This window comes from Thunnus albacares, chromosome 1 (assembly GCF_914725855.1).
Source record: "Thunnus albacares chromosome 1, fThuAlb1.1, whole genome shotgun sequence".
In the NCBI taxonomy this organism is placed as follows: Eukaryota; Metazoa; Chordata; class Actinopteri; order Scombriformes; family Scombridae; genus Thunnus; species Thunnus albacares.
The window spans coordinates 8,595,682-8,621,134 of NC_058106.1; the positions used below are offsets into that span (position 1 = coordinate 8,595,682).

Genomic DNA, 25,453 nt, shown 5'->3' on the forward strand with positions numbered 1-25,453 from the left:
TATGGTCCGTACATCCATGACGTGGTCATACTTGACAAATAAATAATGACATTACAAGAGACTGCAAATCGAAAGCAACATGTCACAGATTTTAACCCTCTCGATACCCCTTCTCACTCCAGCAGGCTCTTTTCTCAAATGAGGACGCTTTTTTTTAACTCCGTTGTAAACGGACTGGGGTGGATGTGGAAAGTTGAAATTGTGAATTGTGTTAAGTTAACGCAGACCTTCCAACTTTGGGAAAATATTTAACGTTAATAACGTTAGCCTAACGTTACGTAATTAGCAAGCTAGCTTGCTTGCTCACCAGGCATTTAAGGTGGCAAAGTAACGTTGGGATAAAGGGGAGAACGGGGTAAATAGAGTCAGAGGATAAAATGAGCCACCCACCTTATCTAGGTAACCATAAACAAAAGTAATCACGTGACCACAAATTAAGAAAGTATAGTTCACATTACTCAATCCATCTTGGACTCAAGCACATAGAGAGAGTGGTCAGCAAAACAGAACAGAAACAGAACAAAACAGAAAACATTTTGTCATGCCAAGTGAATTCATCATGTCACTAAAGTTATCAGTTTTGTATCTTAATTAAAACAGATAAGTTTTGGACATTATTACATGTTAATTTAAGTCAAGCTACAAAACAAGGTCATAAACTTAGCATAACTGTGGATCTGAGCCACTGTGTGAAACAGTTTTGTCAAAATGGAGGTTGTGGGGTAAAACGTGCCAGTGATGTTGGGGCAAGTTGAGTCAATGACTCAATTTACCCCCAAAAATTATTTTCTGATATTCTAGAGGCTAGAGACACTGTTCATGTTTGATCCCTGTTACAAATGCTGCAATGTTGATGGATAAATACCTAATTGTTGACTAATGTTAAATTTAAGCCACAAACAAACATGCTGTACATACAGACAGGTGACAAATTAAAGGAAAAGCCAACATAAAGTGTCTTAGTAAGTGTTGGGCCACCACATGCCACTAGAACAGCTTCAATCCCCCTTGGCACTGATTCTACAAGTCTCTGGACTCTTCTGGAGGGATGAACACCATTCTTCTAACAGATATTTCCTCATTTGGTGTTTTGATGATGGTGGTGGAGAGCGCTGTCTAACACCTCAGTCCAAAATCTGCCCTAGGTGTTCAATTGGGTTGAGATCTGGTGACTGTGGGGGCCATAGCATATGATTCACATCATTTTCATACTCATCAAACCATTCAGTGACCCCTCATGCTCTATGGATGGGGGCATTGTCATCCTGGAAGAGATCACTCCCATCAGGATAGAAATGTTTCATCATAGCATAAAGGTGATCATTCAGAACAACTTTGTATTGATTAGCATAGACCCTGCCCTCTAAGGGGACAAGTGGACCCAAACTACTCATTAGAGTAGTGATCATGTCTTCCTCCATACAGAAAGTAAATATTGCTCTTTCCATTCTCACGCCACACCGGCTCTGGATCACCTGACTGTCATCAACCACCTGCCTGCACAGCTGATCTTGAATGATGTAATACCTCCTCAGCATATACAGCAGAGGGCAGTTTCCCACTGGCTGTCTGTCGCCGCACACTTGTTCAGCACAGACTTATCTTTAAGAGGTATGACTAAGCAGCATAAAAACTTCCTCATACCAGTGGACCAGTGGAATGCCCCCATAGCTAGAGCCTTGCCTCCACTGTTGTCACATATTTACAATTTCTCCCACATCTCAAGCTCAATGCCATGTTTTAAAAGCTGGCCAAAATCCAGTTCTGACCAGTTACCTGTCAATCACCAGTTTTAAAAATTAAAAATGAGTGAATAGTTAATTGTTCAGTTTTAATTAAGATGACCCTAACACCCCCCTTTAGTCTTTATCACTTAGTCTCATCTAACTACACTGCTGTCACTCAATTTGCCAGGTTGACTCCAAGAAATAAGGAGGGACAACCTCTGAACAGGCCAACCTTTGATCTCTATAAAAAAGCGACCTGTGTAACACAGAGTAAAATGCTGCCTCACTGTCAACTTTAGGTTTAGTTTGAACAAGCTGCAGTGCATCGTGCTTGTCCTCAACACAGAGGTATTGTTCACTTTCTCTGTTCTACTTAACAGCCGGAGTTTCATTAGTTCAGTTGTAATGTGTTTTGATCAGTTTTGGTTGTTTAGTTTGTTACTGTAGTATTTTGTTATAACAATTTTTTTGTTTGTTTTTGTTTGTTTGTTTAAATTAAGCTTATTTTAATCAGGTTCTTTCAATTTACCTTTTTTTTTTTACATAAGTATATTTAATTGTTTCATACTTTGCTCAAATATGCAAGAGCTGTGTCGTTGTCACACTGATACAATCCCTTGGAGGAATTCTCTGGTTTCACAGATATTGGTCTGTGCTGTGTGATTAATAATATACAAAGTCTTACTTTTATTATCATATCTATTCTGCATTACACATAATACAGTCTAACACATTACAACAGATTCAACCGTTTTGCATATGCTTATTATGTAATATAAACAGCATTTTGTTTTTTGCATGCATGTGCGTGAGGATGAGTTTGGATGTGGAAACACAGTATGACTGGAGGTGAGACGCTGGTAGGAGGAGAGCTCCTGTAATTCATTGACACCCTGAGTTTTAGATATTACTCATGAGGCGTAAAAGAAAGGTCTCGCTGAGGGCAACACATTGGCTCAGTGGTTTACACTGTTCTTCTCTCTGTGTTTGTTGTCTGTCAACAATAATTGTTGATCTGGTAAAACAGTCACTTTGCACACTTGCTGCTCTCTGTGCAGGACAAAATGAAGAAGGATTATTCTTTGGAGACAAACCATACTCAAAGAGTCTCGTTTGTAAGTACAGACCAAACAACAACTTCTAGCAGAACACTCCTGACCTCTCTGCGTGTTGCTTTCACTGCTGGTTATCTTTTTCTCTCCTATTGTTTCTCTTGCATCCTGTGTTTTTGTGGCCGATGTGTTTGATCTCATTTTTGAGACTAGCTGGAATATTGACTAAAAGCACTCTCTCTCTTTTATTCTATCTTCATACTCTGCACAGCTCTGCCTTTCTGTTTGATTCTCTTTGTATTTCTGACTCATAAGACAGAGGATGTTGTCCGACGTAGCATTGGATCTGAGGCCGCCGGTCCAGAACATACTGATTCGGACTACAGCGAAATACTCCACCCTTCCCCATTCAGAAAATACGAGCAGAGCATTCAGATCTTGAAACCCTTCCGCTGGTCTTCATCACAGTCAGTTTTATTTTTTACATACACTACTTTGTCTTTTTGATGCACTTTAAAATATAATTTGATAAACAATTTTGAGGCGACATGTTTACAGACAACTACAGTACTTGGCCAGTTCTGTTGGCTCATACTGCTGCATAGTTTTCCCTTCACAGAGCTGATATTGGGTACATTTTCTTATGTCTAGGTCCCATCCTGTCGACAATGCAGGTTTCCTTTCCTTCACAACCTTTGCCTGGATGACCCCCATGATGTGGGCCATGTTCAGGAATAAGGTGGACCCAAGTTCTCTCAACCTGTCTCCTTTCGATGTTTCCGACACCAGCGGAGAAAGGTGTGACACTCTTCATGCTGACTCATGGATGCCCCACATTTCACTACTGTCATTTGATGCAATTACAGAATATTTGTAGACATGACACATCACATGACTAAAGGCTGAAATTCATATCTGGAAAAAGAAATTATGAAAAGCAGAGGAAACATCCAACAGGGAATGTGTGTATTGTCATTATACAGCAAGTGTCATCAGAGTGTTTTACTCAAGCCGCTGAATCTGTGCTGTGCAGACTCCAGAGACTCTGGGAGGAAGAAGTGGCAAAGGTGGGCCTGGAGAAGGCCTCTTTGGTTCGAGTATTCTTTCGCTTTCAAAGAACCAGGCTGATTCTATCTACCATTGTTGGAGTCCTTGCAATGGTGATGGCGTTTCTGGGTCCGGTGAGTCACCATCGCTGCATTTTACATAAATCACTTCTTCATTGATTGACTGGGTCCAACAGCTTCCTCTGAGGTTTGTCCTGCTATCACATTCATTGTTAATTACTCTTGATTAAAGAATTGAAATTGTCTGCAGTAAGAAAAACACAAAGGTGATGGTGTTTAAAATGGGTAATTATGCTTTAGTCAGTCAGTAATAGATTCAGAAAGAATTCAGATATTGATTTTAACACCCCCCCATCTAATAATATAATAATACATCTTTAATATAAGTTTAAAATCCAAAATCTATTAATATGCAAACATTGTTCATTGTAAATAATAGTTTAGCTGCTGGATGCAAGATGTCTCCAACCTCACTGTAAAGTCCATTCTCAGTATGTACACTGGAGGTTTCAAGTTTCCACACATTGCACATTGGACCACAGTTAGCTCCAAACTAGTTGTGTTGTCACAAAATCAACAATAGGCAAAGCACATTTTTGAGTGGAGGGGGACTTTAACTATATTTTAGAAAGGTTTTTGTTGGCAATTGTTGTAAGGACAGATAGTCATACCTGAGCAATTTTCCTATTTTTGTTAATATGTTGATAATTGTTATAATTGAATAATTGTTGACACATTGCTATCTTGAGGAAGCAGAGAGCGATTGCGCTATTGAACAACAAAAACCTGGTCTAAAGTCAATGGCGCAGTGTTTCTATGTTATTTTAAGTGCACTCTGCTTGTTACACACACAGGAGGAGAATTACAATGTGAAAGATTATTATTGTGTATATTAATATATTTTTAAAAAAATACATGTCATAATGCCTAGTCATAATATTTATCAGAATTAACTAATCGCAGCAATGACGGATTAAATTGTTTAATTATTTGACCAAATCATGGCAATACACGTAGGTATATAAACAGACGGACAACAACGGATCAGACACAGGTCAACTTTCCTGCAGCGTCAATACATGATGACATGAGGAACATATGAGGAAATAAATAATGTGAAAAAACTGATTAAACTAAAGAAGAAAATACATCTGAACAGCTTCTAGTTGCTGCCAGCAGCAGGATCAACACCTTGGAGAGCTGATCAAGTCCTGATAACTATGTTGATGATTCTTTACATGATTCAAATAAATGATTTAATTTTTGAACAATATTTAACGAATATTCTTTAACATTTTTGAGAGTACAGTGATCAGGTTTCCATACTTTCAGCAATTAAAACCCTGCTGATTTGACCTGTCACTCCGATTTTAAAGAAACCAAAGCTGTATTTAAATAAATAAACCATTTCAAAAACCAAACGAAGATAAATTTGCAACAAATTAATAAACAGGACTTTAAACCGGTGGTCTGTGGCTGACCACGGGAGGGTCCAGGAGCAGCAGTGTGCTGGTTATGGATCGTGCGCTTTCCCTTTGCGCACGAGCAGATCCGTTTTCTGTTCCTTCTTACTACTTGGCAAATGCGCCGTCATAATAGCAATCCGCCAAGGTGCAAGTGCACCTGGCTCTTAAAGGGAATGGGAGATGACACTGTGATTGGTTTGTTGCATGTTACGCCGAAAACACACCCATGATTAATTAGGAGACTAAGGACAACCCCTTTAAACCTTGCGCCTGGCGCGGCGACCATTTTTCCGCCGTTAAAATAGCAAAAGTGGATTTGGACACACCCTTGATGCAATTGCGCCATGCGCCTCAGACCGTGCGCTTTAGATCGTTAAAATAGGGTCCAGTATGTGATTCACATACAGCTATAGTTTTGTGCTTTTATTAATAGCAGAAAAAACACAAATGAATGGTTTCAAGTTTCCTTGTTGCTTTTGTAAACTGGATATGAAGACAGACCACACTATGTGCACAGCTAAGTACGGAAAATACTATCTGTTACTTTTTATGTTAATACAAGCCACTATAGCTGCAATAATGACACTCTGAGGTTGTGCCTTCATTTTTTCCAGAAAGTTTATACCAAAGTTTACACTTTGAATCTATATTACTTTTTAAAATGACATGTCTTGCAAACATGTAATGACCCTGCTAACTAAACAACAACAAGACTGTTTAATGCTGTAAGTGTTACAAACATCCCTGTCTCTCTCTCCCCTCAGGCTGTTCTGGTCCATGAAATCCTGAAGTATGTTGATGATCCAGATAATTCCATAGTGTCCCATGGCGTGGGTCTGTCCTTTGGCTTGTTCTCCACAGAGTTCCTCAAAGCCTTCCTACTATCCCTGATGTGGGCTTTGAACCTGCGCACAGCAGTCCGACTGAAAGGTGCCTTCTCTGCAGTGGCCTTTCAGAAAGTCATCTCTCTGCGGGTGCACAGCAGCATTTCAATGGGAGAGGTAAAGACTGTGATACAAACTAAACGGTCTCCAGTTTGGCACTCCAGAACTGCTTCACCCATCATTTATAATTTCTTAGGAAGTAGACATTCGTGTGAAGTAAATGTGTAATTTTTGCTTTAATAAAGTTTCACTGACAGTAAAACTACTTTTGATAGACATTTGTATACCAACATTTCTAAAAGGTCTTAATTAATGTCCTTCTAGGATTCAATTTGGATTTCAATCTTTGATTTTCTCTCTCTCTCTCTTTCTCTCTGATCAAGATGGTTAATGTTTTGACTAATGATGGCTACAAGATCTTTGAGGCAGTAATTTTCTTGAGCTTCATGATTGCCACCCCAGTTCTCTTGATTGTCTGTGTCTTCTATGCCTGCCACATTCTGGGCTACACTGCACTGACTGGAGTCTGCACCTACTTCGTCATCATCCCCATGCAGGTCTGCACATTAAAACTGCACCTATAGCCAATAAAAAGCCTTAAGTCATGTCCATAACCACGACATAAGGTCTACATTGAGATACTGTATGAAAGTTTACAAGCCATACAATTCAGCTTGTGACTAGTTTCCAACTTAACTAACTCAGCTACATGGACACCCCTAGATTAACTATATTTACTATTTTGCTGCATGTCACTAATTGTCACTACTGTTACTAATATTAACGTAGTTGTTTTTTCTGCCTTCAGTTTTTCCTGGCCAAGCTCATTAACGTATTCAGGTGGAAAACCATGAAGATAACGGACAGCCGGGTTCGTACAATGAATGAGATTCTCAACAGCATCAAACTTATCAAGATGTACGCCTGGGAAGAATCCTTTGAAAAGAAGATATCAGGTAGGTTACATGTTTGATGTTACTCATATATATGATATTGGGGATACCATTTATACTGTTGCCTTTTGTGTGCACACAAAATCAATCTTGAAAGATGCATATGTCACTTTCCCCTGAAAAGTTGGGATTTACAGTATAAAACTGCCAGAGGCACTAGAGGCTGTGGCTGCCGCATACTCTGCACCTTCACCCACCACCTCACCTATAGTACCAGTCAAGTTTGGATGCACTTTCTCATTCAAGTCAATGGGAAGGTGTGTCCAAACTTTCAACTGGTACTGTACATAGAAAGGTCTCCGTATACAGATGCTTAATGATTACCAATGGTTCAGCTTCGGTGTGCCTTTGCCCACACCAGTTCGTGTTTTGATGGTGTGCAGCAGTGTGCTTCTTGGTGTCTAGTTTCGTGTCTGACCACTTTGTTTACCTTTGAGGAACTGTCCTGTTTATTGAACTCACTGTCTCAGAAGTATGGGATAAAATTAGGGTTGTGTGAACTTTTTTCACCCACAAACAGATAGATGTGCAACTGCAAACCTTTTTTGTAACTGCAAACCTTTGTGCAAATCTTCTTTATGCACTCATACATTGAAAATTATTTGTGTAAATCTTTTTCATTGTTACACATTCAAACATTTGAATTCATTTGACCAAAACATTTTTACACATTAACACATTTCAGTGTATTCATACAAAATGTTTTCACACATTTAGATATGGTGATACACATCAACAATATGTATGAGCCTAATTTTATCCAATGCAGAAGCTGCTGCAGCTATCTGTCTCGCAAGACTATTTTATTTATTTATTTTTTTTGTTTACACTTTTCACAAGAACCTACCCAGATAGCATACGGAAGTGGCGATGCAGCACTGCTGGCCTTCTTCTGGCCCGGACAAAATGGATGTGAGCCTGAAGTGGCCTACATGTAAAATAACAAATATGGCCCAGATATCCCAAATTTTTTGGCAAAGATGTGGTACTCTCTGCGATGCGTAAACTGGATGTGTCCCTAAAGTCGCCCATGTGATACATAGTGAATATGGCCCAAATATCACAAAACAAATGTGGGCCACCTTTGGCAAAGTTTTTGACTTGATGTGAACCTACAGTGGCCGACATATGATATTGCAAATATGGCCTAAATACTAAACAACAAATTTGGCCCACTTTTGGCAGTTGTATGGCACAGTCAGCACTGGCTGTAATTAGTGTGAACCTAATGTGGCCCACATTTGAAATAGTAAATATGGCCCATATATTGCTGAACATTATTGGGCCACTTTAGGTAAAGATGTAGCACAATTGGTACTGGCTTATCTGAATGTGAGCCTGAACTGGCTTGCATATGATGCAGCAAATGTGGCCCGTTTATCTTAAACATATCTGCGCCAGTTCTGGCAAATATACGACACAGTAAGCACTGGCTAATCAGGATGTGAGCCTAGTATGGCCCATATTTGAAATGGTGAATATGGCCCAAATATGGTTGAACAGAATTGGGCCATTATAGGTAAAGATGCGGCACAATTAGTACTGGCTAATCTGGAAGTGAGCCTGAGGTGGCCAACATATGATGCAGCCAATGTGGCCCGGTCATCTTAAAACATATCTGGGCCAGTTTTGGCCAAGGTACGGCACACTCAGAACTGTTCTCCTCCTCTTATAAACACGGAATTCACTGTACTATGTTAGTCCAAGGATCGTTGTCCTAACAGTCCAGCCACAGTCCTCACCTCTAGTCTAATACTGGTTTCCACTGCCTTGTTTGGTACAATTAGGGTTGAACCCCACATGTACCCAATTGAACTGATTAACTGATAGCACCTTGTTGGGGACTGCACAGTTTAAGGTAGCTGTCTTTCCAGTGACACATAAACGCTTTATCCAGGTCCCGGAATTTGCAACTATGTTGACTGTTGTGACTGCGACAACAATGTTGCTAGACCTGTTGCTGGCAAACAGGAGTGCATTGCCAAAATGCCACCACTCCATGCAGGATGTGGGCCATATGAACATTAGGAATGTGGGCCAGTTCTTGTTCGGTTTGTTCTTGGTTGACATGCAGTATTGCTATGGCTTTCTTGTTGCCTGGATCTGGCAAACAGGAGTGGAACGACCCAGTGCCATCATTCCATGCAGTATTTGGGCCAAATGAGGATATGGAATGTATGCCGGATCAGGGCCAGAATAAAAATTAACTGTGGTCCAGATTTGGGCCAGATATTGTTTATTTGGTTCGTTTTTGGTTGACTACAATAATGTTACGGTTTGCTTGTGGCCCGGATCTGGCAAACAGGAGGGGACCGCCAAATGCCATCATTCCACACGGTATACAGGCCAGATGAGGATATGGAATGTGGGCCCGATCAGGGCCAGAATAAAAATGAACTGTGGTCCAGATGTGGGCCAGATCTGGTTTATTCGTTTAGTTTTTGGTTTACATGTGGCATTGCTATGGTTTGCTTGTGGCCCGGATCTGGCAAACAGGAGCGGACTGCCATCATTCCATGTGGTATGTGGGCCACATGAAAGTGTCGGGTGTGTCCAAACTTTTGACTGGTACTGTATATCAATATTCATTAAGAATTTAGCATGGTCAGTCGACTTTTGTACACACACACACGCACACACACATTTTTCAGCTGATCTTGAAAGAGCAAGGGAAGGAAAAAACACATATGCGTGCATGCACCCAGTTTTTTTGCTAAAAATATAAAAAATATTGTCTCCATAGTGTAAATACAGTACCCTTTAGGTGATATTTAACAAATAATTTATCTCCCAGTTGCTACTATACAATAAAAGGTGCTTAGTGGACAACTGTGGGCTGAAATGTCTGAAGACCTAATATCTGATATTTCTTATAGACTTGAGAAAACATGAGAAGAAACAACTGCAGAAGGTCAGTTATGTCCAGAATGCTAATATCAGCATCATCAGCATCATCCCCAGCATCGCCACCGTTTTCACCTTCACGATACACACTTTGTTGGGCTTAAACCTCAACACAACTACTGTGAGTACCACAACAATGGCCCCTAAAATTCAGGGGATTACTGTATGCCTACAAATAGCTGCAATTCCTACATTAAGTTAAGTCTGATGAGGATGTAAACATCCTCAAATTAAATCAGGATGTCAACATTTTTACTTTATAATCACTGATTAATTTCAAATCCCATATGTTGTATGGAGCTAACACAGCAGAAAATGTCACTTTCCTAATAATTACAGACCATAATTACACTTGATTCAGCAGCTCTGTCTCCTTCATGGGATGGTGCTGTTGGTTTTTTCACCTTAGTACTCATTGTTTTTACCCCTTGCTACTAACATGAATTGATGAAACATAAAAACACATATAACATATTCTTATTAAATAGGGATGCATGATATTATCAGTGCGTCATCGGTATCGGCCGATATAAGCTCTAAAATTAAATATTGGTATCAGCCGAAATGAACATTTTCTGCCGATTAAGACAGGCCAATTTGTTGCCTTCTCCTCCGCCACATAACTGTGCTTCCCTCCATGGACTGTTTCACCCTGACGGTCCCGGTGCTTCCTCCACAGGCTCCACTTCACTCAGCTGCCCGTCAGACCAGCTTCTTCTTCTAGCAGAGGCTAGCTGGCTGTGCTTCCCTCGGGCCATGCTGCGGCTAACGCTCCGCTAGCCTCTCAGCTAACATTAGCCCCAGCTCTCTATGTGGATCCAACCAGAGCACCGAGCCCCGGTTTGTTTTCAGGTTAAAGTGGGAAGAAGCAGCTGATCTGACGGGCAGCTTGAGTGAAGTGGAGCCTGTGGAGGAAGCACCTGGACCGTCAGGGTAAAATAGTCTGCGGAAGAGCTGCTATGTTCGGCTGCACAGATAGGAAACACCTTGGCTGATAGGATGTACCACTCTGTTCCTCTTTTACCACAATCTTCCTATTTTTGGTTTATAATGGCGGTTGGCAACCAGCGTATTAGGTGCATTACCGCCACCCTCTGCTCCGGAGTGTGGACCAAAGATTAATCCTTCATATATTGTCTTTCTTGATCATACTTCGTACAATCTATGATTGCATGTGTAATAGTCTCCTCAGCCAGCTGGAAAAAAATATGTGCATATATTGGCATCGGCAATCGGCCACAATGAGTTGGAAATATCAGCATATTGGATATCAGCAAAAAATCCAATATCGTGCATCCCTATTATTGAAGGAAGATGGTATATTTGCTGTGAAAAGTAGAAAACAAACCCAAAGGGCAAGGTGCTTTCAGCTGGTGTATTGTGGTCTACATGTAAAACCAATATATGACCTTGTCAGTGTTGCATTGTGTCAAGTAATATTTAGCATCACCATTTGTGTTACTACCAGGCCTTCACCACCATCGCCATCTTCAACTCCATGAGGTTCTGCTTGGCTCTGCTGCCCTTGTGTGTAAAGGCCGTGGCCGAGGCTGCTGTGTCATTAACTCGACTTAGGGTAAACACTTCTCTTTGTGCTCTGCTCATCAGTTATGGCAGCTGGAATGTTATCAATCAATACAAACTACAATGCTGAACTAACTCATTAAAAAAAAATCAACATTTTGGGAAATATGTTTATTCGCTTCATTACCAAGAGTTACATGAGGAGACTGATGTTTATATATGAAGGTACAGCCAGGAGATTATTAGGAGTCTGGTTTCAGACCTATGCATAGCACCATCTCTGCTGTTACATTAGTTGTAAACAATATTGTTTCTTGTGTGGACAAAAGGAAGCATGGTGTTTCTGTTTTTACTGACTTGTCAGAAGCATTCAATACAGCTGATCATTCTCTTCTTATCCAGAGACTATGTAGGATTGGGTTTGATTCAATTGCTTGTAGATTGTTTCAGAATTACCTTCTGAAAGATATCAGTGTGTGGAAGCTGGATATCCAATCTGAGGGTTAACCAGTAACAAAAGGTGTTCCACAAGGATCAGTTCTAGGCCATGTCTTGTTTCAAAGTCATATTAATAATATTGTCTCCTCTCGACCTGACTGTAATGTCCATCTTTATGCAGATGACACTATTCTGTATTCTTTTGCTGACTCTGTACAACTTTCTTTTAGTGCACTTCAAGAGCAGCAGCAGTTTTGCAAGCAAAACAAAGTTCATGCTTTTTTCTAAAGCAAGAGATGATGATTTTAACAGTCTACACCTATCCACACTGAATGTTAGCAGTATTGAGAGAGTCACAGAGTATACATATCAAAGTATTTGGCTTGATGAAACATTTACATTTTAACATCATATTGAAAATCTATCAAACTGTGGCAAAAACTCAGATTTTTGTACAGAAACAGATCCAGCTTCTTCCCTTTGAACTGTAGGAGAAGTATAGTTGAGGCAGTCTTTCTATCAGTCCTAGATTATGGTGATATATTCTACAGACATGTTGCTGCTTCCACTCTCAAACCCCTAGACTCAATTTATCATTCTGCCCTCAGATTAATTACCAGATTACCTCTGACACTCACCATTGCATTCAGTATGACAAAGTTGGTTCCTCCTTTCATGCAGAGAGGCATGATAAACACTTGTATCTTTTCAGCCATAAATCCCTTATTGGACATTTACCACCCTATACAACATCTATGCTGGACTGGACCATGGGACCCTACCAAACTCCTACTAACTGTCTTATGCTTTAAGTCCCGCAGGTTTATTCTGAACTTTCAAAATCTGGCTTTTTACACCAAACACATGGAATTATCTTCAACGCATCCTCAACATCAACACTCTTATCACCCCTGGACAATTAAGACAATGATCTCAAACCACTTCACCTCAGTGCACAATTGTTTTCACTGAGTATTGTCCTCTTCTGATCTATTTAACCCTATGTATTATGTTTTTAACTCTATCTCAACATCATTGAAAATGAGGGAATACTCAATGATTTTCAAGGCTTATATAAAGGTTTAGATGAATGAATGTATTAGCTCATCTTAGAACAAACATTGAATGTTGGGAAACAGCTAACTTGGCTCAGTCTGAAGGTAACAGACTCCATCTACCAGCACCTGTAAAGCTCATTATTTAACACATTATATCATGTTTGTAACTTTTAACTCATCGTAGTCCTGATGTCTTGTCGTCACTGTGAGGTTACCAGGCAACCAGTGGAGACTCCAGCAGGTTATTGTGCCTGGCCACAAAGTAGTCCAACACATAACCTCCCGTAAAACCACAAATTGATGTTTTAAACACTTCAGCTTTGTACAGCTCAAACATACATGATATAATGTGTAAATTAGTGAACTGTAAGAGGTGCTGTTAGGTGGATTTTGTTACTCTCAGACAGAGCCATGGTAGCTGTTTCCCCCAGTCTTCATGCTAAGCTTAGATAACCGGCTGTCTGCTGTAGTTCATGTAACAAAGACATATGAGAGAAGTATCAATCTTCTCAAATAACTCTTGGCAAGAAAGCGAATAAGCGTTTTTCCCAAAACGTTGAACTATTCCTTTGTTCCACTGAATTACAAGATGTAGTCAGCATACACAGCATTTTAACATGTAATGCCAACCTGCACTACAAACTTGGCTTTAAAGGATAGGCACAGGTTTTTCCAGTCTGTCTTAATACAATACTGAAGTACCAAATGGTTCTTAGTCACTTTAACAATTCCTACTCTCAATACTGACTCTGAGGCTGTTCTCTTGAAATTCCTCCATGCTGTAAGAAATGGGAGCCAAAATCCACGGACGTTGTTCTGAGCAAAAATGCGTTTCAAAGTTCAGCTGACGCTAGTATGATGCATCAGAGGCCCTTGTGTATCTACAGTTGTTTTGGTTTTATTTGACCAGTCACAGTCTTTTCAGAGTCATTATCTGTGTGTGTGTGTCTTTGTGTGTGTTTTAGGTGTATATTAATGCACATGCACATGTAGAGGATTCAGGGTTGGTCACTGCAACTTTAATGCTAGCCTTTACCCACTTTGTAATTAAAGTCTCGATTTGAAAAACATGAAAAAGTTTATAAACGTGTGTTTTTTTCCAGAAAATATTGCTGATCCAGAATCCAGAACCCTACCTGGTGCAGAAGAAGGACAGTAACTCAGCCATAGTGATGAAAAACGCTACACTTTCCTGGACCAAACCAGACAGCCAGCCAGATCCCCCACCCAGTACAGTCAATGGGGTGAAGGGAAACAAGGTGGATGAAACATCCCAGGATGGGAAGACTGAAGCCTTGCCAACCCTGAGAAACATCTCCTTTACATTGCCTAAGGTGGGCTTTACCACTGACAAGGATTAATGAAGTTAACTAGGTTGGGCTAAAGGTAAACCAATAATCTCTGTTATTTCTTGAAGGGCAACTTGCTCGGTGTTTGTGGGAACGTGGGGAGTGGGAAGACATCACTTATTTCCAGCATTTTGGAACAGGTTAGTTCATCCTCTGTCTTCTCTATCTTATTCTTTTTTACGATCTCTGTAAACCTCTGACATTTATGTCTGCCACTTTTATTGGCTATTATTTTTTATGATTTTATTGTTTGCCACTCTGTTGTGCACACAATGTTATCTCTAAAATCTGTATGATTTAACCAATGTCGTGTAGCATAAAGCTTTTCTCATGGTTGTCTGCTTATTTTTATATTTTAGATGCACCTTCTTCGGGGCTCCCTCGCAGTCGATGGGACATTTGCCTACGTTTCCCAGCAGGCCTGGATATTCCATGGAACTGTTCAGGAAAATATTCTGATGGGGGAACCTTTTGACCAGGCCAAGTAACTGATCACTTAACCCACATAAATTACTATCACTTATTATAAGTAAGCACAGATAAACATGCCAGATGAATGTGGAAACAATAGGAGGTAATATAAACTAAGGGGATACCATATGTGATGTTAATGTGTCACCGCTGGTCCTCGATCCAGCAAAAACATACAAGTGGATTATTAATGTATTAATTTCACATAGGTCTTCCTTTAAAGGTTATCTCACGTGACAAATGTTTAACTGGGAGGAAGTCCCTATTATCCCTGTGATTTCACATCTGGCAAGGCAGTCAAACAAGAGCAGAGGTCATCTGTTATCTGACAGGATTATCATCATAGAGGCACTCCATCCTGTCAGGAATGAAGAGAAGCAAGACTGCTGACTTGTGCACAGTGTTTTTTTGTCTTGTCATTCTGGTTCAGTTCATTACTTTGGCCATGCTGGTAGTTGGGCTGTTATCATGAGTATAAACTGTAATAGTGTAAATACTGTAGGAAAGGTTAACATACACTTGACCCCAACAGTGTCTCACTAAATTACATACTGCAGGATTAATGAGCCTTGAAAGTCTCAAGATGCTTTTGTATGTGCATTGTCTGTTGCTCTACAGAAATAGTCAAATAAAAAGTAGAGAGCAAGTTTGTTATCATATAACTTCACATAAACTGCCAGGGACAGTCTGAGCATGTCTGCAGGCCATAGTGATTTACAGATTGTTTACCGCCGCGGCTTTTAATTCTCTCAATGATGTTGATTATAATGATTAACCTTGTATGCTTTATACAATATAAAGCATTGTTAATGTGTGTATTATTATTAGGCAGTTAAGTAGAATGAACAGTATGTAAAATAAAGAGAAAATACGTTTTCTGAAGACAGAATCATGTTTTTCAAATATTGATGAATTTCAGACGGCAACATTTTTCCAAAATGATATATCTAATTTTTTTACTTTTCAATATTAACAAAATTGAATTAAATAACTACATCTTGTCCTTAAAATCCCTCTGTTGCTCCCTCAGGCAATTAACTGTATTTCATTTTCTCTCCACAGATACGACAGAGTTGTTGATGTCTGTAGCCTCAGAACTGACCTGAAAATCCTCCCATATGGTGATCAAACTGAGGTAGGAGCTCCCTCCTGCACACTGAACTCTCCAAACGGACTGTTTTAATGTTTCGTAATAATTTCTTCAAAGTTTAGAAGAACTTTTAAAGAGGGACTCCCTGTGTGAAGCCCCTTGTGGACATCCGGTTTCACACAATTAATTCAGTGCTGAGAAGGACCACTAACAGGCTCTCTTTGCAAATGTAACATAGGCATTCTGAGTGTTCAGGGAGAAAGATTTGAAATAAGGCTTTAAATTAAAATTTATACTAATACTACTAATAATTTGACCATTATATTTTAAAGTATACTCTAAATTGGTTAATCAAATGATGCAGAATGTTCAAATTCTGCTTATTCTGACAAAAAATAGACAATGTTAATGTGAAGCTGCTAGTTTTGAGCTCCAAGGCACCTGAACAGAACCCAAAAAATACTCAAAAAGAACCCAATAATCTGCTGTTTGAATAAGAGCTAAAAAAAAAAAAAAAAAAAAGTGCTGCAGCAAATGTCACAAGCGGACAGTCAAGGTGAACTTTGTATTATTTACTTCTACAAAATCCACTGTGTCCTCATTGCCTAAACAGTAGTTGGAACAATCAATGATTCACATCACTGATTGTTCCAACTATTTGGTAGCTCAGGTTCATCTTCAGGGAGACAAAACAATCATACACTGTTCAAAGAAAGTTTGCAGAAATAACACTGTTCTGTTCAACTGATTTAGGCAGGGTGAGTCTGGCATAACCAAGCCTGTAACTCAAGTCTGGGTCAGTCCACAGCGAGTCCTTGTGACTTTCTTCCTGCACTTTCTCCCTCTTTAAGATTTATTCTAACTTTGTTTGTTCCAACTAGATGGTAAAGTAGTGAAAGTGGAAAGTGGCTTTTTAGCTGAAGCTACCAGACCATGTGATCAGTGGACTGCTCTTCCTGCTGTGTTGTTGGCAGATAGGAGAGCGGGGGCTGAATCTGTCAGGGGGGCAGAAGCAGAGGATCAGCCTGGCCAGAGCTGTCTACTCCAATAAAGACATCTTTCTCCTTGATGATCCGCTGTCCGCTGTTGACGCCCATGTGGGGAAACACATCTTTGAAGAATGTATTAAGAAGGAGCTCCAGGGAAAATCCGTCATACTGGTTACACACCAGCTCCAGGTAGGTAGTAAAATTCATTGATAGTAATTATTTGAAAATCATTTTAGAATACATACATCCTATTGTGGTAAACCCCAAAGTAAAAGTATATCATACACCAGAAAGTTGTGACTGATTGTTATCATAGAGTCACTCTAGATGAGAGCATCTGCCGAATGCCATAAAAGTGTATGTACTGTACATGTGTCCTGTATTTAGACTGAGTTGTGTAGAGCTTCGGTTACAGTGCAGGCATGGTTTGGTTGACATAGCTGTCCTCGCTTGTGTCTGTCAGTATCTGGAGTTCTGTGATGACATTTTGGTTCTGGAGGATGGGGAGGTCCAGGAGGCAGGAAACCACCAGACCCTGATGACAGCCAACAGACGCTACGCTCAGCTCATCAGCAACTACCAGATAGAGCAGTCCAAAGTAAGATTGTCACCACGTAACTCTGATGTACTGAAGCCCTGTTTTACTATCTGTGAAACCTTTTCAGCAATTCTTTTTTTTTATTAACTCAAAAGCTATAAAGAAAATGGATGGCTGTAAAACACTCGTAATTTTTGTTTGATAAAAATGTGCAAGTACAGTCATTTTACAGGACTGTGCATTACATAATTTCAGTTATAATAAAGACAGTAACATACATAAACCATATGTATTTTTCATTGCTGGTACATAAGGTGCAACCTCATCTAAAATTCAGAGATGTCAAAGGTTTATAGGAGGCAGGAGCATATGTTCTACAACAGCACAAGTTAAGAGTTTATCATCTAGTAAGTTATATTCAGCAGTAACGCTGGGTTTTTGCTCACCGTTTATAGGCTCAGAGAGAGGAAGAGGAGACGTCACCGCCAGATGCTACCCAGCAGAGGGAGGTTGAGCTAAGAGATCACACAGACAGTGGCACAGTGAACCCAGGTAAGGAATAAACCCAGGGAAAAAAATGTTTTTTTGTATGTTGATCCGAAGATATCACATGGGATCATTTGTGATGCCTCAATTCATTTATTCCAAAGACACACAAGGACAAAGTGGAGCACATTCTGTAGTAGCTGCTGGAAATAGATCCCTAAAAGCAGAATAAGTCCGAGCACAGACACAGAGATATTGTGAGATAGGTGAAACATGTTGCTTTACACTTTGTTTCACAATTCTCTGAGGACCAAAGTGTCATCAGAAAAGTTTAAGCTTGTAAAAGAGCCAATGTATAACCAGGGGAGGTAAAAGACAGAGCCAGCAGTCTATAGGTTAACAAAGGGACAATGGGTGACAAAAGGAAGGGTAAAGAGGAACAATAGACAATAGCAGACAGGGCAACAAACCTACAATACTGACAGTCATTACACTGTTATAAATGTAGTTAATATGTAGGAGTCAGGAGTTAATATGTAAGGAGTGTTTAACTTCAGAAAAGTCTTTTTGTAATGGAATTTGATCCAGTGTTGTACTTGAATTTATTCAAAATGCAGAAATATATCCTAAATCTGCACAGTAGTAGAGCACAAGCTGTGTGAGCAGCAACATGACTGACACCTGTGCTTCCTTCCAGCATTTGACATGTCAGATGAAAAGGACGATGGAAACGCAGATAACCAAAAACGTGAGTCTACAAAAGTAATTAATTTGTGTTCCTAGTGTTGGTGTAGAGTCAGGCCCAGCTTGTAATAAGTCAAGTTTGTGCATGTTGGTTAGATTCATATGGTACCATCTGAATGTGGGAGCCTAAAAGACAAAGGGCACGCAAACCCAAACCATTACTGTAGAAAGTAGAAACACAGCAGCAGATTTTAAATCCAGACAGGTTCTTTATTTTATTCCTTGTGTCTGTATAAATGTGATAAAATTATGATACTTTGTTGAATCCTTAAAATCAATTTTCTTCCTCTTAAGCTGCTGTCGCGGCAGGCAACCAGCTGGTCAGACAAGAGTTCTCCTCAGAAGGCGTAATCTCCTGGAGAGTCTATCATCAGTACTGCCAGGCAGCTGGAGGTCACACACACACACACACACACACACACACACACACACACACACACACACACACACACACGTGTTAGCATGATTCTGCGCAGAAATACAAAATTTCCACATGTACAAGCGGGCCCATGATGTTTGGTATGACTGTGTTGCTGCAGGTTACATTGTCACCTTCCTCACAATGCTGAGCATCATGCTGATGATCGGATCATCAGCCTTCAGCAACTGGTGGCTCAGCTACTGGCTGGAGCATGGTGATGGGGTGAGAACATATCTCACTCTCTCTCACACACACTCATGTATGACCCATATATATTGTTATAGTTATACATTATTATATTGTTATATCATATTTGATTGGAAACTGAAATCTCAGAGACTGATCTTCCAAAACCTGAATAAATGAAGCCAAAATAATCTTCATGATTAAATGTCACTTGAAATAAAAAAAAAGATTTAAGAAATAATGCTAACTAATCAGACAACCAGATGTGTCTCCCTCCTTAATTTTGTCTCTTATTACTATGCACAGCCATAACACACTGACTTGAAACAACTCATCACACATGAACTGATCTAATGTATGATTCAATATGTCTAACTTCCACATTTCTGGGCCATATATTATTATGCAAAACTAATTTTGTGTTTATCAGTTATTTCTCTGGTCCCTGGTTTTCAATAACATCCTCAGTGTGCTCTGTTTTGTTCCAGTCACCCAATAAGACGACATCAGACCAGGGCGACGTCTCACAAAACCCGGACTTGCACTTCTACCAAATGATTTATGGACTGACGGTGATTGTCATGTTGGCATTTGCCATCATCAAATGCTTCTCCTTCACTCACGTCACCTTGAATGCCTCCTGCAAACTCCACAACACCATGTTTAAGAAGGTACTTTGGTGCGGCTGCAACACCATTGCATGTTTTTGGTGTTCATAGAGATGACTGAAAGTTTTTTTTTTGTTTTCCTTTCTCAGATTATAGCCAGTCCCATGAGTTTCTTTGACACAACACCAACAGGCCGCATCCTCAACCGCTTCGCCAAAGATCAAGACGAGGTCGACAGTGTGCTTCCCCTCAACATGGATCCTTTCTTGCAGTTTACTTTTGTGACCGCCTTCACCATTCTCATCATCGCCTCTGTCTTTCCCCTCTTGCTGGTAGCTGTGGTTTTTATGGGAGCTTTGTTCACCATCATTCTCTTGTGAGTTAATATCACTTAAGTCTGGACATGAAAAAAACAACAAAACAATCTCTGAAGGGTAACTCATGTAAATAAATCTAAATTTGACCAACCAGCTACACTACCAAATATACGTTTTACAAAAGATTGGAAACTGTGTTACACCAACTGGACCACCTGTATTACATATATATTACAACTAAGACCATAGCACAGGTATTGCATTCATATGTTTTGTTCAGTCAGAACATGATACGGAACATGATATGAGCTGGTGTTTAAAGATGTAAATTGACTTTGGAGAAAAAGAGAGATTTAAATTTTCATGGAAATTGCTGCATGTCTTAAAAGCAGGTGCATGAATGGAAAGTAAAGAGTAAAGTGTTGAAGGTACCGTACACTGAGTATCAGTTGTGATCTCTCTGCAGTATCTTCCAGAAGAGTGTTCGTCAGATGAAGAGGATGGAAAACATCAGTCGCTCTCCCTGCATCTCCCTCACCACCTCTACCCTGCAAGGCCTCAGCACCATCCATGCCTACAACATTAGAGACAGCCACATAAAACTGTAAGATACCAGAATCCCTAAACATAAAACACCTTTTATTGTTGCTTTTTGTTTGCTGACCTTTTACAGGAGCAGCAGGTGGTGTCTCAGTCAGTGACCTGACATTTGTCATGTTGTAGGTTCAAGTCTTTGAATGACGTCAACTCCAACCACTTTTTAATGTTTCACTCTGGGACTCGTTGGCTCGCCTTCTGGCTTGACTTCATGGCTTCAACCATGACCTTGTTGGTGTCTCTCTTTGTGGTGCTTAGCAGTAACGATATCATCAATCCGGCCTTTAAAGGCCTGGCCATGTCCTACACCATACAGGTACATTTAGACAACACATTAATACATGTCTGATTTAATTTTTTAAGGACACATTCCAAGCAAACTGCAACATGTGTGTATACAAATTCTGTTTGTATGTTTTCCAGTTAACAGGCATGCTTCAGTACGTAGTGAGGCAGGCAACGGAGGTGGAGGCAAGGTTCAGCTCGGTGGAGCGGCTGCAGGAATACATAAAGGTCAGACTCTAAACTTCCTTGCTGCAGAAAAATAATCACAGTTTACACACGAGTCACCTGGCTACTTCCACCAATCCATCCATCTATTCATTCTTGTATCTCCTTCTGGTCTGGGTCACAGTGATAAAACAGCAACTTCCTCCAGGTTTGCCTGGATGGAGGCTGCCAGAAAGGAGAAAAACTCATCCTTTGTAGCAATTTAAATGGACAAGTCAGATTATGTTAGTTATGACTGCTACCTGTGTTAGGTGTTTGCAATGTAGTATTACAATGACCGCTCTAAACACTCTTCGTCTTGTCTTTACATAACAATATGGGTTACTCATCGTATAATGTGCTAGTAAATTTAGCAAGTGAAGTAGCTTGACTTGATACTTACTGCATGAGACCATATGCTGTTAATACTTAGTATAGATTTTTCATTTAACCTTTATTTAAACCAGGAAGTCTTTTGAGGTACATTATCTCTTTTACAAGGGAGACCTGGTCAAATGACAATCACATATAACACAACAACACAGAACCTCAGAGACATGAGAAAGATAAAACTGGATTTTAAAACAGTTACACTCCTCATGAAACATTTTTTAATGTGATGCTTGAATGCCTGATATGAAGACAGTGTTTTCAGACAAAGTTAAATTTGTAAATGTTTCCCAGCCCAGGCTGCATACTTATCTTATCTTATACAGTTAGAGACAGGAGAAAGCATTTTACAAAGGTTAACCGGGATGTTTACCAAGAATGGTTTTAGTAATAAAAAGTTACATATAAACCATAGAAAAATCTCTGTATTTTAGTTAACAGTATCTTGCTTCATGTGACTGTTCATTAAACTACTCAAGAAGTGCATTCGCTGCACTGTTTGTGCTTTTTTACCAAAGAGGCCGAAGAGTTTCACCATGCAGTTCATCACTGATTGAGTCCCTTTCTCTCCCCTTTCTCAACATTTTTGTTATTTATTGTGTACAGGACTGTAAGTCTGAGGCACCCCGACACATAAAGGACGTTCAAGTCTCAGAGGACTGGCCAGAGAGCGGAGCCATCACCTTCCAGGACTATAAGATGAAGTACAGAGAGGACACACCCATTGTCCTGAATAGGCTCCATTTCTTCATCCAGGCTGGAGAGAAACTGGGCATCGTGGGAAGGACAGGCTCTGGTAAGGCCCTGAGTCTAGTAGTGGTTACCCATAACTTTGTGTGTTTTGTCAGATTGGGTGTAATTTAGTGTATATTCTTGTATCTTTGGTAATTCAGGAAATGTCAAATTAACATGCATGCAGAAAATCACTTAACATATGGTCTATATGGATCATAATGTGTCTTATACAATGCAGTTGTTGAAAACCCTGTGCAGCCAGCATCTTAAGGTTTAAATGAGAATTTCCTGGGATTAGGGTGTTATTTTGTTAAACCATGACTGTAGGGTGCTTGGTCTGTAAAGCATTTCTTTATTCTTTGTGTCTGTAGGGAAGTCGTCTTTAGGGGTGGCTCTGTTCAGGCTGGTTGAGCCGTCAGCAGGAACCATCCTGATAGATGGAGTGGACATCACGGCCATCGGTCTGCAGGATCTGCGCAGCAAGCTGTCCATCATCCCCCAGGACCCTGTGCTATTCATTGGCACAGTCAGGTAAGCCTATCCCTGACTCCACAGAGCTTTATGTTTACACACAGGGAAACCCTGTTCTGACTGTGGAGGGATAAGTACTAATTAACCAACTGTGTTTGCCAACAGATACAACCTAGACCCCTTTGATAACTACAGTGATGAGGAGATCTGGGCAGCGCTGGAAAAGACCTACATGAAGGACTCAGTATGTTGACAGTGTTGTCGATCACAGCACAAGCACTGTGTGGTCATTTACATCCATTCTAACTCTTACCAGCCAGCATACTGAGCTTTCCTTTCTATTGGTCTCCTAGTTCTTATAGACACACTTACCAATATTTTTAATGAGCTATGCACAACAATATATGGGGGAAAATTGTGTGATACATCTCCTGAATTGTATCAACAAGGTAAGAAATAAGAAAATGAAAACATATTCTGCTCCACAAATGTTTATTTTTTCACAATTTTCCCATCTTTGCTCACATTTCATAGACATGTGCAACTTGTAACATGGGGTAGATTACGTATATCTTTGCTTTAAAGGGTCACAAGCCATGAACTTTGGGAACCAGAGTTACACTATCATGCTGATGGTTTTATGATTCATGATTCTAGTGTAAAATAAACATAGAAAGAAGAAGTTGATAAAAAATGATCAGAGGTATTTGATATAAATCACATATTTACACTTATCAGCAGGCTGGAGACTTAAATACTTAAGTGACTCTCTCTCCTTTTAAGTAAATTGATCACTGTTAGTCTATGTTAGTTAGAAGTGGCATTAGCAGTAGTAAAAGTAGTGCAATGAGTATTGTTTTGTTTCCGCAGATCTCCAGACTGGAGGGGAAGCTACAGGCAGAGGTGTTTGAGAATGGAGAGAACTTCTCTGTAGGAGAGAGACAGCTGATGTGTATGGCTAGAGCACTACTCCGTAACTCAAAGGTCTGTCTACATGTATATATGGCTATGTCTATCTTTCTCTACTGAACACTTCAGTCACTGGATTGCTGCTGCCACATCTCAAAACCAGTCAAACTAAAAAACTGCTTGTGATTTCTATGTCCACATTTTCATCAATTGCTAATATAATATTATTGTTTATGTTATATTTTTCTTATTTAATATCTTCAGTACTCACAGTTTTGTTATGTTCTACATAATGAAACAATTCCTCCTCAAGGATCATGCCTCTAACCCAAAATTCCTCACCCCAGCTGTCCTCCTCACTAACCGTCCCTCCCTTTGTCCAACAGATCATTCTGTTGGATGAGGCAACAGCGTCCATCGATGCAGAGACAGACGCCCTGATCCAGAACACCATCAAAGAGGCCTTCCAGGACTGCACCATGCTCACCATCGCCCACCGCATCAACACTGTGATGTATGCAGATCGTATTCTGGTCATGGACAACGGAGAGGTAACACACAGACACAAATGCACACAGATAAACTTTGTGTGTAAACTTTGTCCTTAAACATAGACTTACAGTGCGTGTTGCGTCTCACAGGTGGCAGAATTAGACGATCCAGACGTGCTGGCTCAAAGACCAGACTCTCTATTCTCTTCACTCCTGACTGCTGCTAACACCGTGAGCACCGCTACAGAGTAATCATTGGAATGTAATGATGCTTCATTTACATAACCACACTGTAATCTGAACTGGTGTCATCGAACAGCAAAGATGGGATTTGATATAGCTGCAAAAAGAGTGTTGATACGACTTTGTTTTTCACTTTTCAAACTATGTGTAAATATTGATATATTTATCTCTCCTGTCTGCTGAAACCTAGACAATGTTCTTTTACAGATTTTTTACAGGAGCACACATGATCTGTGATGTATATTTAACATATTATTTATTGATTTTTCTATGTCTTTGTTTGCTGCCTGTTTGCAAACCACTACACATGCAGTTAAAATCTGCTGAGTTAGAAGTAATTTTTGAATTTCATCATATTAAAAAACTGCATATGACAGATATATTTAACACATGTCTCAATAACTGACTGCGGTCACACAGACAAGATGTTACTGCTGATCAACAGTGTTAATACATCTTTTATAATATTTAAGCTTCTGTTACTGAGTGCTGTATTTTAACTGTGCAATTGACTGTATCACTTTATTTTCTTTCCTTGTCATCTTCCGTGTGGTAGTTTGCATTGGAAAGTGTCTGCAAACAAATTCTTTTGCATTAACAGTTAATTTTCCAACCAGTTGACCTCCTACGCACCTCAGTGAAAACATTAGGAATCAAATCCAGCTAGTGCCTTATGAAAAAAAAGGACTTCTCCTGTGAAATCCTATTAAGGCATGACTTTCCATTCAGCTGTGGTTATTGTGTTTCAGTGGTGGGGTCCTGTCCCCAGTGTGCTCTCTCAATCCCTCTTTTATCTCCCGGCTCTCCATCCTCCACCTTCCAGTCATGGTAAAAACGACGGGGATACACAATATAC

At 39.9% G+C, this 25,453-nt stretch overlaps 1 protein-coding gene across 2 annotated transcripts; it reads left to right on the top strand.

Moving 5' to 3' along the window:
* Nucleotides 1-1,915: 1,915 nt before the first annotated feature.
* abcc12 (ATP-binding cassette, sub-family C (CFTR/MRP), member 12) lies at nucleotides 1,916-24,984 on the top strand. 2 transcript variants are annotated; one of them, XM_044367082.1, is made up of 31 exons: nucleotides 1,916-2,075; nucleotides 2,786-2,842; nucleotides 3,095-3,246; nucleotides 3,431-3,577; nucleotides 3,813-3,960; nucleotides 6,077-6,313; nucleotides 6,580-6,753; nucleotides 7,005-7,152; nucleotides 10,026-10,174; nucleotides 11,522-11,629; nucleotides 14,177-14,407; nucleotides 14,491-14,562; nucleotides 14,782-14,906; nucleotides 15,956-16,028; nucleotides 16,958-17,161; nucleotides 17,436-17,570; nucleotides 17,966-18,062; nucleotides 18,694-18,744; nucleotides 19,035-19,133; nucleotides 19,280-19,383; nucleotides 19,836-20,018; nucleotides 20,105-20,331; nucleotides 20,739-20,876; nucleotides 20,996-21,185; nucleotides 21,293-21,382; nucleotides 22,355-22,544; nucleotides 22,855-23,014; nucleotides 23,120-23,198; nucleotides 23,825-23,938; nucleotides 24,250-24,414; nucleotides 24,505-24,984. In XM_044367082.1, the coding sequence occupies exons 2-31, from the start codon at nucleotides 2,792-2,794 to the stop codon at nucleotides 24,604-24,606; spliced, it is 4,143 nt and encodes a 1,380-aa protein (XP_044223017.1). In that variant the 5' UTR covers nucleotides 1,916-2,075; nucleotides 2,786-2,791; the 3' UTR covers nucleotides 24,607-24,984. The 2 variants fall into 2 exon arrangements, with proteins under 2 accessions (XP_044223017.1, XP_044223098.1); XM_044367163.1 differs by lacking the exons at nucleotides 1,916-2,075; nucleotides 2,786-2,842; nucleotides 3,095-3,246; nucleotides 3,431-3,577; nucleotides 3,813-3,960 and adding an exon at nucleotides 5,606-5,833.
* The last annotated feature ends 469 nt before the right edge of the window (nucleotides 24,985-25,453 follow it).

Bases quoted from the DNA above. Each gene is read 5' to 3' on its own strand.
- abcc12 (XM_044367082.1), top strand. From the start codon at position 2,792: ATGAAGAAGGATTATTCTTTGGAGACAAACCATACTCAAAGAGTCTCG. The intron at 6,754-7,004 runs GTCTGCACATTA...TTCTGCCTTCAG, and splicing joins TCGTCATCATCCCCATGCAG to TTTTTCCTGGCCAAGCTCAT. The intron at 20,332-20,738 runs GTGAGTTAATAT...ATCTCTCTGCAG, and splicing joins TTGTTCACCATCATTCTCTT to TATCTTCCAGAAGAGTGTTC.